The sequence below is a fragment of the Narcine bancroftii genome, chromosome 7 (genome assembly GCF_036971445.1).
Source record: "Narcine bancroftii isolate sNarBan1 chromosome 7, sNarBan1.hap1, whole genome shotgun sequence".
NCBI classification, from domain to species: domain Eukaryota; kingdom Metazoa; phylum Chordata; class Chondrichthyes; order Torpediniformes; family Narcinidae; genus Narcine; species Narcine bancroftii.
Window position 1 is genome coordinate 148,247,083 of NC_091475.1, and position 21,505 is coordinate 148,268,587.

Consider the following 21,505-nt stretch of genomic DNA (forward strand, 5'->3'; position numbering starts at 1 on the left):
GGATATTGGAAACTTGGTTTGAAAAAAAAATAAGAAACAGGGAAAAAAGATGTTTGGGTACTATATTAAATGTAAAAAGAATCTTAAAGAAATTAGAAAAGCTAAAAGAAGGTATGAGGTGGCTATAACAAGCAGGGTGAAAATAAATCCAAAGGGTTTCTACAAATATGTAAATAGCAAAGGGAAAGTGAGAGATAAAATTGGTCCAATAAAGAATCAAAAAGGACAAATGTGTGTGGAGCCAAAAGAGATGGGGAGGTCTTGAACAATTTCTTTTCCTCAGTATTTACTGAGAAGGATACTGAACTGTGCAGGGTAAAGGAAGCAAAGGGGGAATATTTGGAGAGTATAGTGATTAAGAAAGAGGTAGTACTGGAGCTTTTGAAACATATAAATGTGGATAAGTCTCCAGGTCCTGACAGGATTTTCCCCAGGACCTTGAGAGAAGTTAGTGAGGAAATAGCAGATGCTCTGGCAGTGATTTTCAAATGTCATTATAGACGGGTATAGGGCCGGAGGATTGGAGTGTTGCGTGTGTGGTTCCTTTGTTTAAAAGGGGTTCAAGCCTAGCAATTATCGGCCAGTAAGTTTGACATCTGTGGGTAAATTGATGGAAAACATTCTTAGAGATAGTATACATAAGTATATGGAAGGACAGGGTCTGATCAGGGACACTCAACACGGATTTGTGCGTGGAAGGTTGTGTTTGACCAATCTTGTTGAATTTTTTGAAGAAGTGACTAGGAATGTTGAGGATAGAGCATGGATGTTGTCTATATGGACTTCAGTAAGGCCTTCGATAAGGTTCCACATGGGAGGTTAGTTAGGAAGGCTAAGTCCTTGGATATTAATTTGGAGATAGTCAAATGGATTCAACAGTGGTTGAAAGGAAGGTGCCAGAGAGTAGTAGTAGATAATTGTTTGTCAGGATGGAGGCTGGTGACAAACGGTGTACCTCAGGGTTCGGTATTGGGACCATTGATATTTGTCATATATATTAATGATCTGGAGGATGGGGCAGTAAATTGGATTAGTAAATATGCAGATGATACTAAAATAGGGGGAATTGTGGATGATGAAGAGGGTTTTCAGAGATTGCAGAGGGATTTAAACTGCTTAGAGGGGTGGGCAGAAAGATGGCAGATGGAGTTTAATGCTGATAAGTGTGAGGTGCTTCATTTTGGAAAGAATAATCAAAGCAAGACACAAGTGGTAATTGGGAGGGCATTGAAGAATGCAGTGGAGCAGAAAGATCTAGGAATAATGGTGCATTTTTCCCTGAAGGTAGGAGCGCATGTGGATAGGGTGGTGAAGAAGGCCTTTAGTATGCTTGCCTATATAAATCAGTGCATAGAATATAGGAGTTGGGAAGTAATATGAAACTGTACAAGGCATTGGCAAGGCCATATTTTGAGTACTGTGTGCAGATTTGGTCACCGATTTATAGGAAGGATATTAAAAAGATAGAGAGAGTGCAGAGAAGATTTACAAAAATGTTCCCTGGCTTTCAGCATCTGGAATACAAGTAGAGATTGAGCAAATTAGGTCTTTATTCCTTGGAACGTAGAAGGCTGAGAGGGGATTTGATAGAGGTGTTTAAGATAATGAGAGGGAATACTCTCAATTTTCCCATTGAGAGTAGGAGAGATGGATACAAGAGGTCATGGGTTGAGAGTTGATGGGCAAAGGTTTAGGAGTAACATGAGGGGGAACTGCTTTACTGTGTGGAATGGGCTTCCGGGAAAGGTGATGGAGGCAGGGTCAATTTTGTCATTTAAGAAAGAGTTGGATAAGTATATGGATGGGAGGGGGGGTGGAGGGATATTGGCAAAGTGCCAGTAAGTGGGATTAGAGGAGGGTACTTGAATCAGTGCAGACTAGAAGGGCCAAATTGGCCTGTTTCTGTGCTGTAGTCATTATATGGTTATATGAAATTTATATGATTCTAATAACAGTAATGACAAAACCTATGTTACATTAAAAAAAAAGCATGCAAAAGAAACTAGCTATTCCATTCTACAAATTCAACCCCCTACCAACAGAAGGAAATATATAATTTTCAACCGGACCATAAACAGCTGTTGTCTGCTCAGTATGAACTACTTTTGCTATCTAAGGATAATTCTCTGAATGGAATTATGGGAACGAGATTTCCAATAAATATTTTCTGAGACTACATGGGATTCTATTTTGAGACATTCATTCATCTTCTCTTTGTGCTAGACATTAGTTATTGCAATTTAAAACAGCATGTTGTGCCCATGATTCCAAAACCTGAATGGCTAAATTCTATCCTAACTTATCTTCTAAATGTGATATATGTAAAACCAAAGATGATACATTGTACCATATGATTTGGTTATGTTCTTCTCTTCTCAATTATTGGGAAGGGATATTTTGTATATTTTGTACACTATCTTTAGTTCTTAATATTAATTTGGCCCCATCTCCTTTTATTGCTTTGTTTGGAATACATGGGCCCAATGATCTGATATTGAATCTTCACAATGCTATTCAATAGCTTTTGTCTCCCTGATTGCCAGCAGGGCCACACTAATGAAATGGTAAAATGTTGTCTCTCCCACTCACTCTAAATGGCTATCTGATAATGATGGCTTGTTCGTATTTAGAAAAAAAATGCAACTCCACTGTAATGAATGTAAACTTTATTTCTTTATGGGATTCTCCTCTTAATTATTTCCCAAATTTGTAAGCCTAACTAATTTTTGATTCTTAACCTCATTGTTTATTTTTCTTTTTCATCATCAGATAGTGGACTATGTATTTTGCCAATAGTCTTCGTAGAATAGGATAAAGATTTGAATGAAGCTAGGTTACTTTTGGAGAATCAACAGATCACCCAATGACATCCAGGACAGCAGAGCTGCTTCTGAACCTGGTGGGTGATTTCATTTGTATTTTGTTATTGCCACTGAGCACTTTTTATCCATTTTCAACCAGATGGAAATAATTAAGGTTTATTCATCGTTCGGGGAGAACACAGATCCTTCTGTGCAACTGGTGTACAAATTGGGCACACAAAACAAATGTAAAATGGCTTGAAACACTCATTGTCACATCACTTACATTAATTTTTCACACAAAGACCAAGACATGTGTAGGCCAACTTCACTTAAGCATGGTGAGATAAGGTGCCAGCTAAAATTGCCCTAATTACATCAATTCTCAAATCCAAGGTATCAATTAGTAGGTACATTCTCTAATTACATTTTCATTATTTACTCCCATTCCATGATGCCTGTGCTTTCTTTCCAAATCCCCACCACGACTCTCTGATAATATTCTTGACCACTAAACTTGCAAGTCCCCAAAATTATCAGAACTGATGCTTCTTTCCAATTCATGATGCTTCAGACCCTTAATGCCATCAACCACATGACTCGCAAACCTAATGAAACTCACACAATAACCATCTTCCAATCTTCTTTCCACCTCCCACCGCATCATGGCCTACAACCCAATTCAATTCCCCCTCCAGTGGTAGAGTGAGGGAAGAAACATCTTTGTTTGCACAAGTGTAAAATACACTTGTCCGTTGCAGCTCCCCACAGAACTCACTCATGCCTGCTCACCCCACCGACTCAATGTGCCATGAGGATGTAGAGATTACAACTTGATGACCCTCATTATTAAAAAAAGGTAGAAATACAGAAAGGGACAGACTTATTGCAAATGAAGGTAATACTTCAGCAAAAATAACTTTAATAACATCAGTACAAAAGTGGCACATCATGGATAATATCTTCCTGTTGTACATCTATGCTTTTTTCATATATCCTGGACACTCAGATGCAAATTGTATTTTAATCTCTACTAGAGGGCAGTTATGATAACAATCACTTAAAGTCCCTGTCAATTTAGTGCACACCAATTAAATCTCTTTACAAAGCCAAATATAACGGATCATTTTTCACACCATGTACCTTAAAAAAAATACATTTACTGAAAAAAAAGTGTTGAAGGAGCCAAAGTAGCAAGCAAAATGCACACCCATCCTGTGCAGTGAGCTGCCACTCAGTATGTAGTTCTGGGCAGCTCCATACAGGTAATTATTAGATTCAAATACATGCTCAATGTGGTTTATTGTTGCCCTTTTGCACTCCAAACCAGGAATCTAAAGAAGGACTATTTAGAAGGCATATCGCTACCACATAGATACATTGTTGGTTTCTCCTCAAGACACTTGCGATCTTCCAAAATGATGGTTGGTTTTCATCCTGAAAAGTTTCGCACTCCATAGATGCTGACTAATCTATTGCTGGCAATACCATTTGAAATCCATTCTCTGTGGCATGCTGCTTTTGATATAACTGTTAACTTTTGGGGTTCTTTTGTCTATTTAGTATATTCCACAAATGTCTTTTTATCTTCTGGTGGTAATTTAATGCTGATGCTGAATTGCTTTGCAAACAACTTATTCCATTCATGGGTGGTCTGGTGGGTCTGGCTTTGCAGCTGAAGAATGAGGAGAGGTAAATGCATCAGGAGAGGGGAGCAGTTGAGAGAAGAGGGAACCAAATGGAGTTTTAGAAGAGAGCACACCCAGACACATCATCAAGGATGACTTGTTAAACATCTGTTTCACTGAGGAGCAATGCGCGAGGTGTTTGGGGTTTCCAACGGAAGTTGTCCTTGACTTCACCATTACCAGAGCACCAAACCCACATAAAATATGTGGAACTTAACCAAGTCATTTGGCCCAGAATTCCAGAAACAATTACACAAACAGCCCAACAAACAGCTGTTTGGGTCATTATGGGCTTCAACATTTCTGTAATAGAGTTGTTCCAGCTGTTCCAAATGAGATCCAGAGGAGTTCAAAAAGAATTCCATATTTTTCAACGTTACTGAGCAATATCTAAAACATTCAATGTTCGTTAAAGCACTGCTCTCGCAGCACTTTAAGATCCATAATGGCAGCATGAGCCTGGTCACAAGATCGCTCTTCAATAAAATAAGCTCATTCTTATAATGAAAGTTATCCACAGTACCAGTTCCATTAAATCCCTTTCCTCAAATAGTTCCTGAACAAAATTCTAGTTTTTAATTTTAATTTGAGCAGTATAATGGTACAGCAGGTAGCACCACAGCATTACAGTTCTCGAGCAAAAGAAATAAGATTCTGATTTCAGATATTTTCTGTGTGAAATTTGTTTGTTTCTCTCATGACTGTGTAGGTTACCCTGGGTGATCAACTTCCCTCCCACATCCCAAAGTCTGGAGGACAAGTTAATGGCCTACTGTAAATTGCTGTACAGTAAGTGAAGTATTATAGGAATGTACACACTGACAATTTGAGTGTCGTGATTTTTCTCAGCAAACCATTTATATTAATGATTGAGGAGGGTGTGGTTAACTGGGTAAGCAAATATGTGGATGATACGAAAATGGAGGGAGTGGTGGATAGTGAGGTAGGTTTTCTTGGATTACAGAAGTATTTGGTTTGTTTGGAAGAGTGGGCTGAAAGATGAAAATGGAATTCAATGTAGACAAGTGTGAGGTGCTACATTTCGGTAAAAATAACCAGAATATGACATATGCAGTTAAGGGGAGGGCATTGAGGCACACAGAGGAGCAGAGGGACCTGGGGGTTACAGTACAGAGTTCACTGAAGGTGGATTCCCATGTAGACAGGGTGGTTAAGAAGGCATATGGTATGCTGGCCTTCATAAATCATAGTATAGAGTATAGGAGCTGGGAAGTGATGCTGCGGCTGTTTAAGGCATTAGTGAGGCCTGCTTTGGAGTACTGTGCTCAGTTCTGGTCTCCAAATTATAGAAAGGATATAGATAGGTGGAGAGGGTGCAGAGATGGTTTACAAGGATGTTGCCTGGCTTACAGCATCTGGATTACAGGGAGAGATTAAGGAGACTGGGACTTTATTCATTGGAATGTAGACGAATGAGAGGGGACTTGATAGAGGTTTTTAAAATTATGAAAGGAATTTATAGACTAGACATAAACAGTTCTGGTTGGAACAAGAGGGCATGAGTTAAGGGTAAGAGGGAAAAACTTTAGGAGAAATATTAGAGGATGCTTTTTCTCTCAGCGAGTGGTGGCAGAATGGAATGATCTAACAAAAGAGATAATTGCGGTAGGGTCCCTTCAGTCATTTAAGAGAAGGTTGGATGAGTACATGGAGGTGAGGGGTTGGAGGGTTATGGTCAGAGAGCAGCAGGGTTGAGCTAGTGGAGTTGTTCTTGTGAACCGGTGTGGACTCGAAGGGCCAACATGTCCTGTTTCTGTGCCTTAAATAGTTATATGGTATCAGTGCAAAAGAATCAGGGAGGATGAGTGAAGTAGAAAAGGGTCTGATGGAAATGCATGGAAATCTAGCATAGGCTTGCCAGATGGACCACCTCTGTGTTGTATGGACATATAAATTATTAATGTCAAGATTCAAGCAGACTGGGAAAACTGAAAATGTTACACTACTATTCAAGGAAGGAAAGGACAAGCAGTTTGGCAAACAGTATGCACTTTGGCTTATAGTAATATTTTGTCACTGGGAAGATATAGGAGCTCTTGGGTTTAAATGCTCTGCTGGTTATAGCCCCCATCACTAAACTCACTCTCTTCTTCTTTGTTCTGTACATTAAAATTTACCTACCATGTTAATGAAATGTCAACCCTGGCTCTCTTTCTCCCCAGGGATACTGCTGACCTACTGAGTATTTCCAATATCTTTGTTAATTTAAATGGGATCAATAACAACTGATGGTTCTCTTTGCATTCAACAAGGTCTACCATCAAGAGTTTAAAGATCCAAGGGAAATTTTCACAGGATCTACTGAAAAAAAAGTTCTGCAAGCTTCCCGGCATCAGTTTTACATCTTTCTCACAGAGAACGATGCCACTTATTTCCAAACGTGGGCAGCCACTCATGGATTAATTCACTCTGGACAAGTTCTTGGCACGACCTCATTTCTAACCACTTACAGTCTGGTTAATTGTGGCATGGGAATAATCCTGCTTGATACTCCTCTTATTTGGGTCAGTAAACTTAGCAGGGATTCATAATATCCATGCAAGAACAGAATTATAACTGACGCAGACACTTGGCAAGTTCAGACAACATTTCCGCTGCCAAGTATACCTCTGATTTGATTTCAGATCTGTTTGCACTTAATCACTGTTTTTTACATAGTCACTTAATTCCAGTGTATTTGCAGCTTTTTTTAATGCTATGCCTCCTGTGTGAAAAGCACTAACATGGAATGGTGGGTCATTCCAGTCCCGACTTTTATTCCGGCAGCAGAGGCAGTAACAGCGCCGGAACGCCATCTGTGTCAAGATTCAAGCAGACTGCGAAAACTGCAAATGTAAAACTGCTATTCAAGGAAGGAAAGGATGTGTGTGTATTCCATTTTTTTTTTCCAGTTTATTTACAGACAAAACGTGTGAGTAGGACAACAGGAGAAGTCTTTTTTAATAATATCACTGTCCCGCTCTCTCCTGGCAGCCATCGATTATAAAGCAAAGGCAAAAGGCATAGTTGATCTGGCTGACACCCAGTAAGTAGTTCATGAGGGAATACCTGACCAGCCGGGACTTGGGGTCTAGCCTATCTCGGATGTCTATGCATGCTCCATAAATGCAGAAGTCTAAAATAAACTGGAGATGAAATGAGTTGGTGGTGAAATAGTGATGCATCCTCTACTCGACTCACCGTTTCGTTAGGTAGGTGAAGTCCTGATGTGTTGCTGGGAAGAGAATGAGAGATGATTTAATTCATAAACACATAATTCATGGTTTTGACAGGACAGATGTGGGGTGGCTGTTGGTTTTTCAAAATAGGACTTGATCATTCATGAATAAGAAGAAAAGTATTTCTCAAAGGGCACTGAATCTGGAACACTACAGAAAGGTGTGAATGCACAGTAATTAATGTATTCAAGACATTCACTGACAGACCTTCAGATATTAAGGGAGAGGAGATTAGTGTTAGGCAGTGGCATTGTGCCCAGGTCTCAGCTGCCCCCAGGTGTCTCTAGTCACCTTGTGCTTTGTGCAAGCTGGTCTATGGGTTCAATCCTCAGTTTGAACCATCTGAAGCCCACTGCTCTGCTTCCCCCCCCTCCCCCACCACACCCAACGATAGACGGCTGTGATTAGTAAGGAATTATTTAACATGGTATGTGAGTGGAAAGAAAAAGTTTGAAAACCACTGTTTGAAATCATACTTAATGGACATGTTATGTGCACGGTTTCATAACTCCAAAGGAAATGGGCCAATGACAATTTTTCTCAAGTAAAATATTTCAGTAACAATCGGATCAAGGGCAGTGGCAATCAACCTTTTTTTCCCCTACTCACATACCACCTTAAGCAATCCCTTACTAATCATAGAGCATACATGGCATAGGGATTGCTTAAGGTGGTATGTGAGTGAAAAGAAAAAGCTTGAAAAACACTGCTATAGATCAATACTGTAGTAGATTTTCATGTTCCTTTATAAATTGTGTGCGTTTTATTAAATCGCGTGCATATTTTCCCAGCCTCTTTTATAAATTGTGTGCGTGTGTATTTCATTCCCACTATGATTTTCCCACCTCTGCTATTAATTGTTGTGTTCATAAAAGGAACATTCGATTGCAAACCCTTCTTGTGACCAGACTCCTCTCTCTCAATCCTGACACTTCCTCAACACAACAATGACCAATGTCGGGTCTGACAGCGGGCCACCAGGAAAGTCTCCTGACAACCCTCCACCAGCCCCCATACTGATCCCACTGCCCCCCACAACAGCCCACCACCAGCCCCCCAACAATAGATAACAGTAATGCTAGTAAGCCCCACAATAACGACGATCACCGTCGATGCTACTCACTATCATCGCCCCAATTTCAACTTCACATACAAGGCTGGGAGAATATATTTCAGCCATTTTTGGGGGATAAAAAAGGTCTAACATGTCGTCAAATATGGTATGTAATAGGTGACAGTAGACACTGATGCTGTTGTGTTACAAATCCCGCTCTTTTGCTCCTGGAATGCCAGCTTGCTGTGTAAAAAGACACTGACCTGGCATTAAGCAGACATTGTTTGGTCCCATTTAAACGACCAAAGTCAGCTTAACGCTGGGTCTTGCTTAAGATAATATCGTGGGATTAGTGTGTTAAAAAAAAACATAAGAGATCAGCCTTAATAGCATCAACAGTCACAAAATGTAAAAACATGAAATGGTTTCAGTGTCCTCTTACCCATAACTACAAACAATGGCTCGAAGTGAATATTGAGAGAACCTGGAAGCCTATTCAATTGACTTTCCAGTTGTTTGTCTGATTACAAACATTTTTTTTCCCTGCAAGCAGTAAGAGTATATCAATGTTTCAAGATAATCTGGCTGCCTTTAAGTGGCAGGAGAGATAACCAGCTTTATACCCTGTCCCCAACATCTACTTCACAAAGAAGCATTGCATATTTACAATTAAGGGGCACCTCAAATAACATGGGGCCATCTACCCTGCTGTCTCAATGTTTGTTTCTGCATGATTTAATTTCTAAGACCATAATTATTTCTAAAATGCTGTGACTGCAATTTGGATACTGTACATAAATACTTGCTTGAATGTGGACATCTGAAGCAAACAAAACACTAACGTTTACCTTCCTCAACCCATCACATTCCTCCTCGATAGCCTTGACTCTAATGTCATATACATTGATTCTTCGAATTGTGGTAACCTGTACCCCATCTTAATCTTTGTAATAAGATTATTTAATTTAGAGATCAGCATGGTAACAGGCCCTTTCAGCCCAAGAGCCCGTGTTTCCCAAATTCATCAATTAACCTGAAAACCCTGTACACTTTTAGAAGTTTGGAGGAAACCATTGCACACAGAGGAAACCCACGCTGGTTAAGGGGAGAATGTACAAACTCCTTACAGACAATGTAGGATTGGAACCAGGTCGCTGGCATTGCAATAACATTGTACAAACTGCAATGCTAATTGTGCCACCCTAATTCTTTTCTCTTTGGCTTGGCTTCGCGGACGAAGATTTATGGAGGGGGTAAAAAGTCCACGTCAGCTGCAGGCTCGTTTGTGGCTGACAAGTCCGATGCGGGACAGGCAGACACGGTTGCAGGGGAAAATTGGTTGGTTGGGGTTGGGTGTTGGGTTTTAATATGACTCCACTATTCCCATTTCTTCTTTACCTACTCTTGTAGTTATTTTTTTCTCCTCTCTCTCCTCAAATCCCCCACTCCTCCTAATGGTTCTCCTTCTATGACTCTCCCACCTCCCATACCTTCTGTCCTATATCCCATCAATTCTGGGCCTCTCACCCATTTATATATACAATTTCACCAATTCTATCTTAGTCTTGATAAAGTGTTCCAACCCAAAACATTGACTGACTACGTCTATCCCTGCATGCACTCTGAGCACCTCCAGCAATTCTTTGTTTGCTTACAATTCTAGCATCTGCAACTTTTAGGTTTCTCAGTTGTCCTGCATATAGAGATGCCTGCCCAATTAATCAATGTTATGCGTATGAAGAACAATGGCCTAAATCAATTAAGAGCTCCCCGAGTACTTCTTTAAATACTATTATGACATTTCATCATCCACATCAAGTCCAAAAAAAACTCAATGTAAGAAACATACCGGTAATGAAGCAGGACCACATCCCATACCACTGAATTTTGCAGGTGATAAACTGCACAATTTGTCAACAAAATAGCCAAAATTAACTTGAATACCTAGAGACATAATTAAATCTACTCATGTTCTCAGCACCAAAGCATGCCTTTCCAAATTGCTGTGCAAAGCCTGACGTCAGCTAATTTAATTCAACGGTATAAAACTGAGAAAGTCCACCTGAGCAAAATATCAGTGGGTGGCTAATTCTCAATAACCAAGATTCATAAACAGAAATGTCAGAGATAAAGAGTTACAGCAGATAAAAGCAGGGCAGGGTTTGGAGGTTAGGCTGGTGGGAAAACCTACAAAAGACATTGTTGATTACGAGAATGTGAGAACTAAACACAGTTTATTCAAAGGACTAATTAACATAAGGGTTTAAGTTTGATTCACTAAACATCTGTAACCTCAGGCATCAACATATTTTGCATTGTAACCTCAGGCATTAAGATCGCTTATTTTTTTAAACTGCTGTAAGTTAATATTTTATTACACAATTATCATATAGTTAGACCTGCATATACAATAGTGTAAAAGTTGTTTGAAAAACAACAGTGCAATGACAAGCTGCATTTAATTTTGGGGGTGGTTTTTAAATATTATATGGATTATATGGATTACATACCATGTGGTTTTAATGTATTTTCACAAAAGCAAATGTAATTTTTGCAAGAATACGTTATGGATTATTCACATTGGACTTCATCAAGAACAGTGCATTGCATCTCTCGAACTTGTGTCTTGGAACTTCTCAGGCCCAGATTTTGTGATAGAGATGACAAATCACTCCAGGTTAAATCATTTTGATTCTTGCTATTGCAATGGTAAGTCTCCGTACTATTTGTTCAAACCATACAGCACAGTGAGTGCCAAAATGGATCAAGAGCAGTGCAATCTATGTCAGACATGCAAGATAGGAGGTACAACCCAGAATGAATAATCAGATTAGTTACAGAGATACATTTTAGAGAAATGCCTTCAATTTACCATCACCAGGAAATGTTATTATGCAGGTTGGATTTCATTTCATTTGCAAGTTTGTACTGGATTTGCATACAAATATAAAAATTTAAATCCTGAATGCATAGAATTTTTCCAAAACATTGGCTTAATTTTATTATCGACAGGCTGAGGTCACGGGAATCAATTGGAGCGGGTGGATGAAAATTCAGAAGATGACTCAAAATAAAAACACATTTTATTACACATTTGAAGTTATGAGTTTCAGAGAGGTGCCTGGTGCGACTCCATAAAAAGTTTTGCCTTCAGGCAACCTGTTAAGCAATAGAGCATTTTGCCAAATTTTCTGAACCCTCTGGCATCATTTTACGTGATGACTAAACTGCACTAATTCAGCAAACTCAATCCTCACTAACTTTTAAAAGGTTGAACGCAAGTAATAAAATTATAGAACCACAGAACACTACAACACAGAAAACAGACCATTTGGCCCTTCTAGTCTGTGCTGAAACATCATTCCGCTAGTCCCACTGACCTGCACCTATTCCACAACCCTCCAGATCTCTCCCATCCATGTGTCTATCCAATGTATTTTTAAAATCTAAGAGTGATCCTGCACTTACCATGTTGTTTCACACTCCCACCACTGAGTGGTTCCCCTAATGTTCACCATAAACCTTTCCCCTTTTATCCTAAAGCCATGTCCTCTTGTATTTATCTCTCCTAATCCAAGTAGAAAGAGCCTACTCACATTTACTCTGTCTATACCTCCCATGATTTTGTAAACCCCAATCAAATCTCCCCTCATTCTTCTACACTGTAAGGAATAAAATCCTAACCTGTTTAATCTTTTCCTTTACTAGATGTTGCCAGGTCTTCAGAAGTTGAGTTAAAGTTTCTCTACGCTCTTTCAATCTTACTCATATCCTTCCTGTAGCTTGGCAATCAGAACTACACACAATACTCCAAATTGAGCCTCACCAATGTCTTATACAATTTCACCACAACATCCCAACTCATGTACTCAATACTTTGATTTACGAATTCCAAGATGCCAAAAGCTTTCTTCACAACCCTGTGATGCCACTATCAGGGAATTATACATCTTTATTCCCAGATCCTTTTGTTCCTCCACATTCCTCAGTTTCCTACCATAAGCAGCATCCAGGAATGAATTGAACACTTCATATCTCTTTTTAGGGAGCATATGGAAACTTACCAAAACAGAAGAAACAGCCTATTCATTTGCTCTGTGAGGAGCCTTCCAGTCCCACCTATGATAGAGTCTACAGATTCCACATAGGTCTTATTAGCTATCTCAAGAACAGGGTGGGGGGGGGGGGGGGGGTGGGGAAGCCCGAGGTGGGAGAGAGAGAATGCTCAGCATTTTCAATGAAGGACCTATACATCTGATCGGAGAGGACCAATCATGTGTCAGCCTCACCTGTGAGCAGGTCTAACAATTGATTGGCATCTGGATGACAAATCATATGCCAACTATCAGCCTTACAGGTGTGGTGACCTAACCCTGGATTGGTAGGAGAGGGGACTTCTGTCTAGGCTTCAGCCAGAGAGGTCACATGACTCTCTGCAATTCACACCCCCACCAGATTCCGGACAGAGAGGCCACATGACCCTCTACAATCCACACTACAGCTGCTTCTTCATGGTCTATAATTTGTTCACTGATAAAAATAACTCAGAATGTTCCAAAAGTGTTTATGATTTTTTTCAACTTTTCAATAAGCACCTGTGTAATTAACTTGGTTTTATTCATTTTCATTCACAAATATAACAAACACTTATATAGTTATGCTTCAAAGACAAATGAAGATTCATTTTGTACATGTTTGGAGGACTAAATCTGGTTAAAGTGTTAGATTTTGGGTCTCTGAGATCCAAATGTTTTAGGGAATCTGTGGTTCTATTTAATTGGCATTTGAGAAGCTTACAGATGGAATATTAACCCACAGAATATTTGCTGAAGATATTCTAATGGTACCATTATAAACAGTTTCCACTGTTTATGCTTTTGGCATGATGCATTTTAATAGCACTCCGTGCAATAGAGGCATTTTGCCTCTGGAAATGACTTGGGTGAAGTGTATTATGCATTGCAAACCTCTAATGCAAGCCTCTCAGGTTGTTTTGCAATAACAACCCCTTAATCTGCATTCTACAGGATGGTTCTTGCCATTAATATGTTGCCTGCAATCATCAAGTTGTATTCTGCACATGAGAGAACATCAGTCATTGCCCTTACAGTCCAATTTAACTATTGTCCAATAGTGACATGACCAGAATACATTTTCTCATTCATCTACAAATAATAATTAACTATAAATATAAATGCAGACTTAAAATTCAATTTTATACTGGCACAGAGCATTTCTAAACATGATAGAATATTTGTTTCTTTGAGTCTGAAAAGCATCACTGTACACATCTCAATCCCCCCCAAAAATGAAAATTCTGTTAAGCACACATTTTAATTTCCCGGAGAACATATTTTCCAACACACTTAACAATACTTAAAACATGAAGCATTATCATTGCAAATCGCACACAGAACATTTAATAACTACAGTCAAATTTCTCGTTCTGACAGAGCAACCCATCAAAAAGACCCATTATTTTCCTCAGTCTACGGAGATTCCTGACCACTAAATGTTCCAGGAATTCCTCTTATTTTAATAGCAAAAATGTAATCATTTTACACCTTTTTTGTCCTTCGAGAGTGCTGACCAATTTTATTAAGAAAATGGTGCCGATCATTTTTAATTTCCAGAAGAGGGATTGATAAAAATGCCACTTAAACTGTTTTAGTGGGTCATTGCAAATCTTTGTTGAGTGCTGTCCATCCTGCACCACTGATTACATGGACATCATATTTTAATCATGCAAGGCTTACATTAATTTTTGAAACATTCTCAAACATGATCACAGTGGCTCAGGAATTTTTTTTAAATCCTACACACCTGTTGCCATCTTTAAACACAAGTATTCTTTCATACATCTGAAAGGTAAATCTTTTAGCTGATTAGCAAACAATAAGTGCCAAAACTGGCTCATGCAGAGGACCATATCTTTGGGATCTGAGAACATTTTCAAAGGCTATTGTTTGTTTTACTTCCATCAATCTTTTTTCTATCCATGTCATAAAAGCAATTCTCACCAATCTTCTTCGCTCCTCTTCAACAGTATGAAGTAGCTGTGCAAATTCTTTAAAGGACTGAGCTAGAAAAAGATATAATATATTCAGGATTAGAATAGCTCCCATAAATGTTATTCACATCTAACAGTAACCACAGAGGTATTTAATATCAATATTATGACATTTGTAGAAGATTCAAATAGTCAAGTTGGAAAAAGAATGGATGATCAAGCAACTTAGATAAATATTGACATATAATGTTAAATAGATTGAGATGGAGGGAGAAATGGGACTAAGTAACAATGCAGATACACAGAGAAAACTTGGGAAATTAGAATTTTCAAAAACATTTTGAATATAGTTACAATGTACAAAAATATTGAAATATGGCAAACAATCAAGCAGTGCCCTGGTCATGGTGGGTTCTGTTCCTGAGAAGTGTACATAAACTGAGTTTTCCTAAAGTTGGACACATTCCTTTTCTATACTATCCCACATCAAATCACTCTAAAATCCCTTGCTGCAGTTTTAGTTGATACTGGCCGGTGCATGAACATTGGGGTTATGTCGTCCTCCTGCTCCACTGCCATAAAGCAAATCTCTATAAAATGCAAACCCTTTTATCAACCACAAGAGTTCTCATCAGTGATTCTCATTGGAGTTCACATCCATCCTGAAGCTGATTACAAATAGGCACTTATGGAGCTACATGATGTGATCATTAAACAACAGATGACCACCCTGATGCATTAAAAATCATAGTTGGTGACAAACCAGATCTGCCTCGAGAAAGCACTGGCCAATTACCATCAGCGCATAACCTGCTGCACCAGAGGTCCCAGCACACTTGATCACTGCTACACTAAGGAAGGCCTACTGTTCTCTCCTGAGACCACAACAATTTGGTATGTCTGATCACCTGGCTGTGCTTCTTCTGCCCTCATACAGTCAGAGCCTAAAAACAGAGGCTGCAGGAGGATGAAGAACAGATGCAGGACTGCCTTGAATCAGTCCATTGGAAAGAGCTCAAGAACTCAGATGAAGATCTGAATGATTTCACCAGAGTTGTTACAGACTTTATCAAAGCTGATGATGATGAGTACGTCCCTACCAAATTGTTCAGGGTTTTCACCAACCAAAAGCCCTGGATGAACAATGAAATCTAGAATCTGTTGAGAGCCATTCAAATCCAGAGACCCAGAACACTATAGTGGAATGACCAACAAAAAGCCATCTCCCAGGTAAAGTGGAGATTCTGGATGAAAATAGAAACTAAGGATACCCAACAGCTGTGGTGGGACTCAAGTGACAAAACCAAATCCAGTATAGTAGGAGACAACAAAGCTTCACTCCCAGATGCATTTTACACCTGATTTGACCACCAGAACAAGGAAGAGCATACTGCGAACCCCTGTGTCCCCTGAAGATCCTCTTCTCTCAATATCCAAGAATGACATGCAAGCTGTCTTCAGAAGAGTTAATCCAAGGAAAACCAATTGAATGAGGTAAATACACTAAAACAACTTTTTCCTGAACTCTCACACTAAAACAAAATGGGAGTGGGGTGGGGAGGAAAGAGGGTCCTATATACCAGTGGGTCATATATGCTGTCAAATATGGAACATTACATCCTTTGGAGCTTAATGTAGCTCTGTGTTTAACAATTTTGGGCAACCTTTTCTTTCCCATAAATTCTGCAATTTGTTTCAATTTGTTATGTTAACATTTGTTTCTGTATTATTTTGTTCCACTTGCTGTCATTCTAATAATTTTTTTTTTTAAAACCTTCACAACTTTGGTCTGCTCCCCATATCTCTCTGTCACAGACACTAGGTGCTTTCAGGTGGCCAGAATAGCCAAATGTAAAGCCGCCTAAAATACCCAAATGCGGCTGTAAGGAGGGCACCTGAAAGTGTAGAACCTGGCCCCGAGGAGCACTTACCTAACCCTCCAGGGAGGTATATTCACCAGCTCAGAGCTCTCCCCATAGGCACCTGAAATCAGCAAGGCAGAGCGGCTAGCAGCTTTCAGGTGCCTAGCAGCAAGCAGGTTGTTGACAGTCAGCTGGTGACCCACTGACAGCCACCCTCCCCACTGCCGACCGGGGACAGTGGGAGACAGGAGTCCCCGCTGGCGACCGGGGACAGTGGGGGACAGGAGTCCCCGCTGGCGACCGGGGACAGTGGGGGACAGGAGTCCCCGCTGGCGACCGGGGACAGTGGGGGACAGGAGTCCCCGCTGGCGACCGGGGACAGTGGGGGACAGGAGTCCCCGCTGGCGACCGGGGACAGTGGGGGACAGGAGTCCCCGCTGGCGACCGGGGACAGTGGGGGACAGGAGTCCCCGCTGGCGACCGGGGACAGTGGGGGACAGGAGTCCCCGCTGGCGACCGGGGACAGTGGGGGACAGGAGTCCCCGCTGGCGACCGGGGACAGTGGGGGACAGGAGTCCCCGCTGGCGACCGGGGACAGTGGGGGACAGGAGTCCCCGCTGGCGACCGGGGACAGTGGGGGACAGGAGTCCCCGCTGGCGACACCTACCCTCCCTGCTGCCTGACAGTCCCCTGGCATGGGACTACGAGGCTGGAGTGGCCGATGCAGGACTATGGGTCTGGGGCAGTCGGCGTGGGTCTTCAAGCCCCTGATGCCCCGTGTTGGCCACTCCAGCCCTCTAGTCCAATGCCAGGGAGCAATGCGCAGGCATTGTCCTCGTGAAAGCAAACTAACAACTGTTTTGTGGACGACAATTAAAATTTATTTCTTTTCCATTATTTTCAAATAGAGCTGCTACAAGATGCTCCGTAAACAAGCCATGACTACAGCCACAGGAGCCGGAGTTAGTTCGGACGTGGCTCTCCGTCAGCCGACACGTTCAAGGGACAGAAAGGCATCTTCTCCGTGGCCACCTGGAAATCCCCTGGCCGTGTCTGCCAGCGCATTATCTGCGTCCGAGCACCTGAAAGTGGCTACTAACTTAAAGACAGAGACTTCAAAGTTCACTCCAAAATTTTATTAACATATCACAGAAAGCCTGCAGTAGCCGAAACCACCATTGGTACTCTAAATTTCAGCAAATACTTTCATATTTATAAGATGAAAGTAGGCAAGCTGGCCTGATTATTTTTACATTCTTTATTAAGTATCTGACAAATCATTAAATAGGAAATGTCTAATCAATCTTTCAATAGGAAGTGGTTGCTGAATTTTTCACTGGTTTAACTCAATCAGTCTTTTGCTTTACTCAAAGTAGGTATTTTAACCAGATTATTGCCATTTCAAATTGCAGCACCCAGGTAGCCCTTCTGGTACTTGGGTGAGATTACTGGGTCATGTGGGCAGGACATGCATTTCAAAGAGCAGCCTAACCTACCTATTTAATCACCAACTCAGTGACTAAAAGGGGAAACCGCCCCTATGATGACGGGATGAGTGACGCTTCATGTAGTCACAGGTAGCCACACAGGGAATCCTTTTTTGTTTGAAGTTCTCCAAAATGCACCCCCCCCCCCCCATCAGTTGCCACCCTGCTCCTGGCAGTCATTCACTGCATCCCCCCCCACCCCCGCCCCAGCTACAAGCTGCAGCAACGAACAGGGAGAGGGTCGAGGAGGGGTGCTGTCGCGACATGCTGCTGCCGCAGACGGGGGGGGTTGCTGCAATGTGCCACTTCGGTTCGCAGTAACAGCCCAATGCAGGAGTGTGGGAGCAACGGCCATCTTCCTTACCAATATTCCTCCACGCCGCTGGAACCGCTCCCTCATCCCCCCCCCCACTCACAGCTGCAGCGTGTTGTGACACTGGTGAATGTCTGCCAAGCTGCCTGTCTCCACTCTGGCAGGCCTTGCTGTACTAACATTGGCTGTGCATTATCACCACTGTTAAGGAAACTCCCCTTGGGTATAATTGTGTATGCACCTATTGTCTTTCAGTATTGTACCATGAGTTTCTGCTAATAAAAGCCATGATTATTGTTTGACCACATCATCTTTGTCTACTTCATCAACTGGCACTCCAGACACCCCCCCCCCCCCACCGTTTGCAGCACATCACTACTGTTCCCTGCAGCAGCATGTTGAGGCAGCACCGTGACAGCATCTTGCATTTTTCTGTGATGCCTGCACACAAGCACTGGCGTTAACAGAGTAACCGGGTCTGGGTTTCCTGATCACCTCTGAAGCATGTCTGGGAACCAGTTGGGTTTTGACTGATTGACCTGCTTGGACCTTTTCAAATAGCCATGTACCTAGGTCGTCAACTGAGCAAATTGCCCAGTTAACCTCATTTTACATGGCAATTTGAAAGGGCCTAGTCCTATCAGGACCCAGGATTATTCAACTGTTTAACAGACTTTTGGAGTTACTGTAGATTAGTATTTCTCTTTTTGTTTCCACTCACATACCTCTAAGTAATCCCTGTGCCATCAGTGCTCGGTGATTAGTAAGGCATTGCTTAAGGTGGTATGTGAGTGGGAAGGGAAGGTTGAGAATCACCGCTCTAGACCCAATTGTTACTGAAATAGATTGCATGAGAAAAATTGTCATTGGCCCATTTCCTTTGGAGTTATGAAACTGCGCACATAACGAGTCAATTAGGTGCGATTAAAACAGTGGTTTTCAAACTTTTTATTTCCACCCACACACCACCTTAAGCAATCGCTTACTAATCACCGAGCACCGGTGGCACAGGGAATACTTAAAGTGGTATATAAGTGGATAAAGTTTGAGAACCACTGTTGTAGATACTTTCTCATTAAAGACTGAGCTTATCGGAAACTCTCCGCACCTTGCTTATTCTGAAGGTTGCTCTCAGCTAGCATCAATAGTTTTAAATTTAGTTTGCTGGTTTAAAAAGTCAAGTATCCTATCCAGCAATAGGGAGTGCTAACACTTTCTTCCACGCTCTCCATGGATTCTGCCAGGCCTGCTGAATCCCTTCAGCTTCTCACTGTTTAAAATGTTATAATCACTGTTCATACCCATTGAGCATATCATGCACACAAATTTCCCAATAACCTCAGCCTGCAGTCTTTGGCTTCAATCTGAAAATAACCTTCAAAATGATCAAAGGGCACCCCTCTCAAAAACATACAGGAAAAGAGAGTTCTCCAAAAAATAATATGATGAGTTCATTGTCATGGACATGTACAATGCACATATGCACAAAATTCTTCCTTGCTGCAGCCAAACGGGTACCCTTCATTTAAAAAAAACTCCAATAAATTACTGTATGGAAAGAGGTAATAAATGTAAAATATAGATCATAAATATTTACAATAATTATAGTGTAAAAAAAGTATGAATACAATAGGTCAGACAGGGCTTTAAGTGGTGCTGGAGTAGTTTAAGATGAGTGTAGTAAGTTGAGGCTCAAGAGCTGGATAGCATTGGGTAAAAATCAACCTTGGACCTGGAGGTGCTGGTTTTCAGGCTTCTGTACATTCTACCTGGAGACAGCAATGAGAAGGCAGTGAACAGGGTGATGGAGTTGTTTATGATGTCGGCTGCCTTCTTAAGGCAGTGCTTCCCATAGCAGATAGTCGATCCCACAAAATAGTGGACCCCACACCCTTTTTTGGCTCAAAATAAAAAATCACGTTTTGCGTATTTACGTGTGTAAAAGTTGACCCTGCAATTTTTGGCCCTGACTGCACGCCCATCCAAGCTCACGACACCCCGACCACAAACCTTCACCTTGGCCGACAGCCCATCCGAGCTCAAAATGGCCCAATCGCCCGCCCATCCAAACTCAGACACCTCAGCCACAGACTCTCTCCTCGGCCCCACATGCCCTGACATCCCGAACATGGACTTACCATGTGGTCCTGACCATCTAAGCTCTCAACGCTTTGACTGATGCAGGTACTTCCTGTAGTCAAAAGCATGACATGTGTAAAAGTCAACACCCTCCCCCCCCCCCAAATTTAACCTGTAAAATTGTTCCAAAAAACTCATCTATTACATAAGTAAATGTGGATAGATGTCTTCAACCTGTGATGGACTTGCCTATGTTTTGCTGTCGTCTGTGTTCCTGGGCATTCAAATTACCGAACCAGGCCATGTTGCAACCAGGCTGTATACTTTCCACAGTCCATATGCGAAAGTTTAATAGAGTATTCATTAAAATCCCAAATCTCCTCTTTCTTCATAGTTGCCTGAATATGCTCAGTCTAGAGCAGTGGTTTCCAAACTGTCCCCCTAAATTCACATTCTTCCTTAAGTATTCCCTATGCCAAAGTGTTCTGTGATTGGTAAGGGATTGCTTAAGGTGGTACGTGAGTGGGAAGGGAAGGTTAAGAATCACTGCTGTTGGCCCAATTGTTACTGAAATATTTTGCTTGAAAAAAATTGTCATTGGCCCATTTCATTTAGAGTTATGAAACTGTGCACATAACAAGTCAATTAGGTACGATTAAAACAGTGGTTTTCAAACTGCTTCTTTCCACTCACATATCACCTTAAGCAATCTCTATGCCATAGGTGCTCTGTGATTAGTAAGGGATTGGATAAGGTGGTGGGAAATGGGCCAATGACAATTTTTCTCAAGCAAAATATTTCAGTAACAATTGGGTCTAGAGCAGTGGTTCTCAACCTTCCCTTCCCACTCACATACCACCTTAAGCAATCCCTTACTAATCACAGAGCACTTAAGGCATAGGGATTGCTTAAAGTAGAATGTGAATTTATGGGGCAGTTTGAAAACCACTACTCTTGAGGAACTCTTCTGAT

General features: G+C 41.2%; 1 protein-coding gene across 2 annotated transcripts in view; it reads right to left on the reverse strand.

Moving 5' to 3' along the window:
* Positions 1 to 21,505, reverse strand: part of arhgap42a (Rho GTPase activating protein 42a) — a 274,248-nt gene that overhangs the window by 140,961 nt on the left and 111,782 nt on the right. For both annotated transcript variants that reach the window (XM_069890754.1, XM_069890753.1), the window contains exon 3: positions 14,803 to 14,864. In XM_069890754.1, coding sequence (XP_069746855.1) covers positions 14,803 to 14,864 — 62 coding nt within the window. The remainder of the gene's footprint in view (positions 1 to 14,802; positions 14,865 to 21,505) is intronic.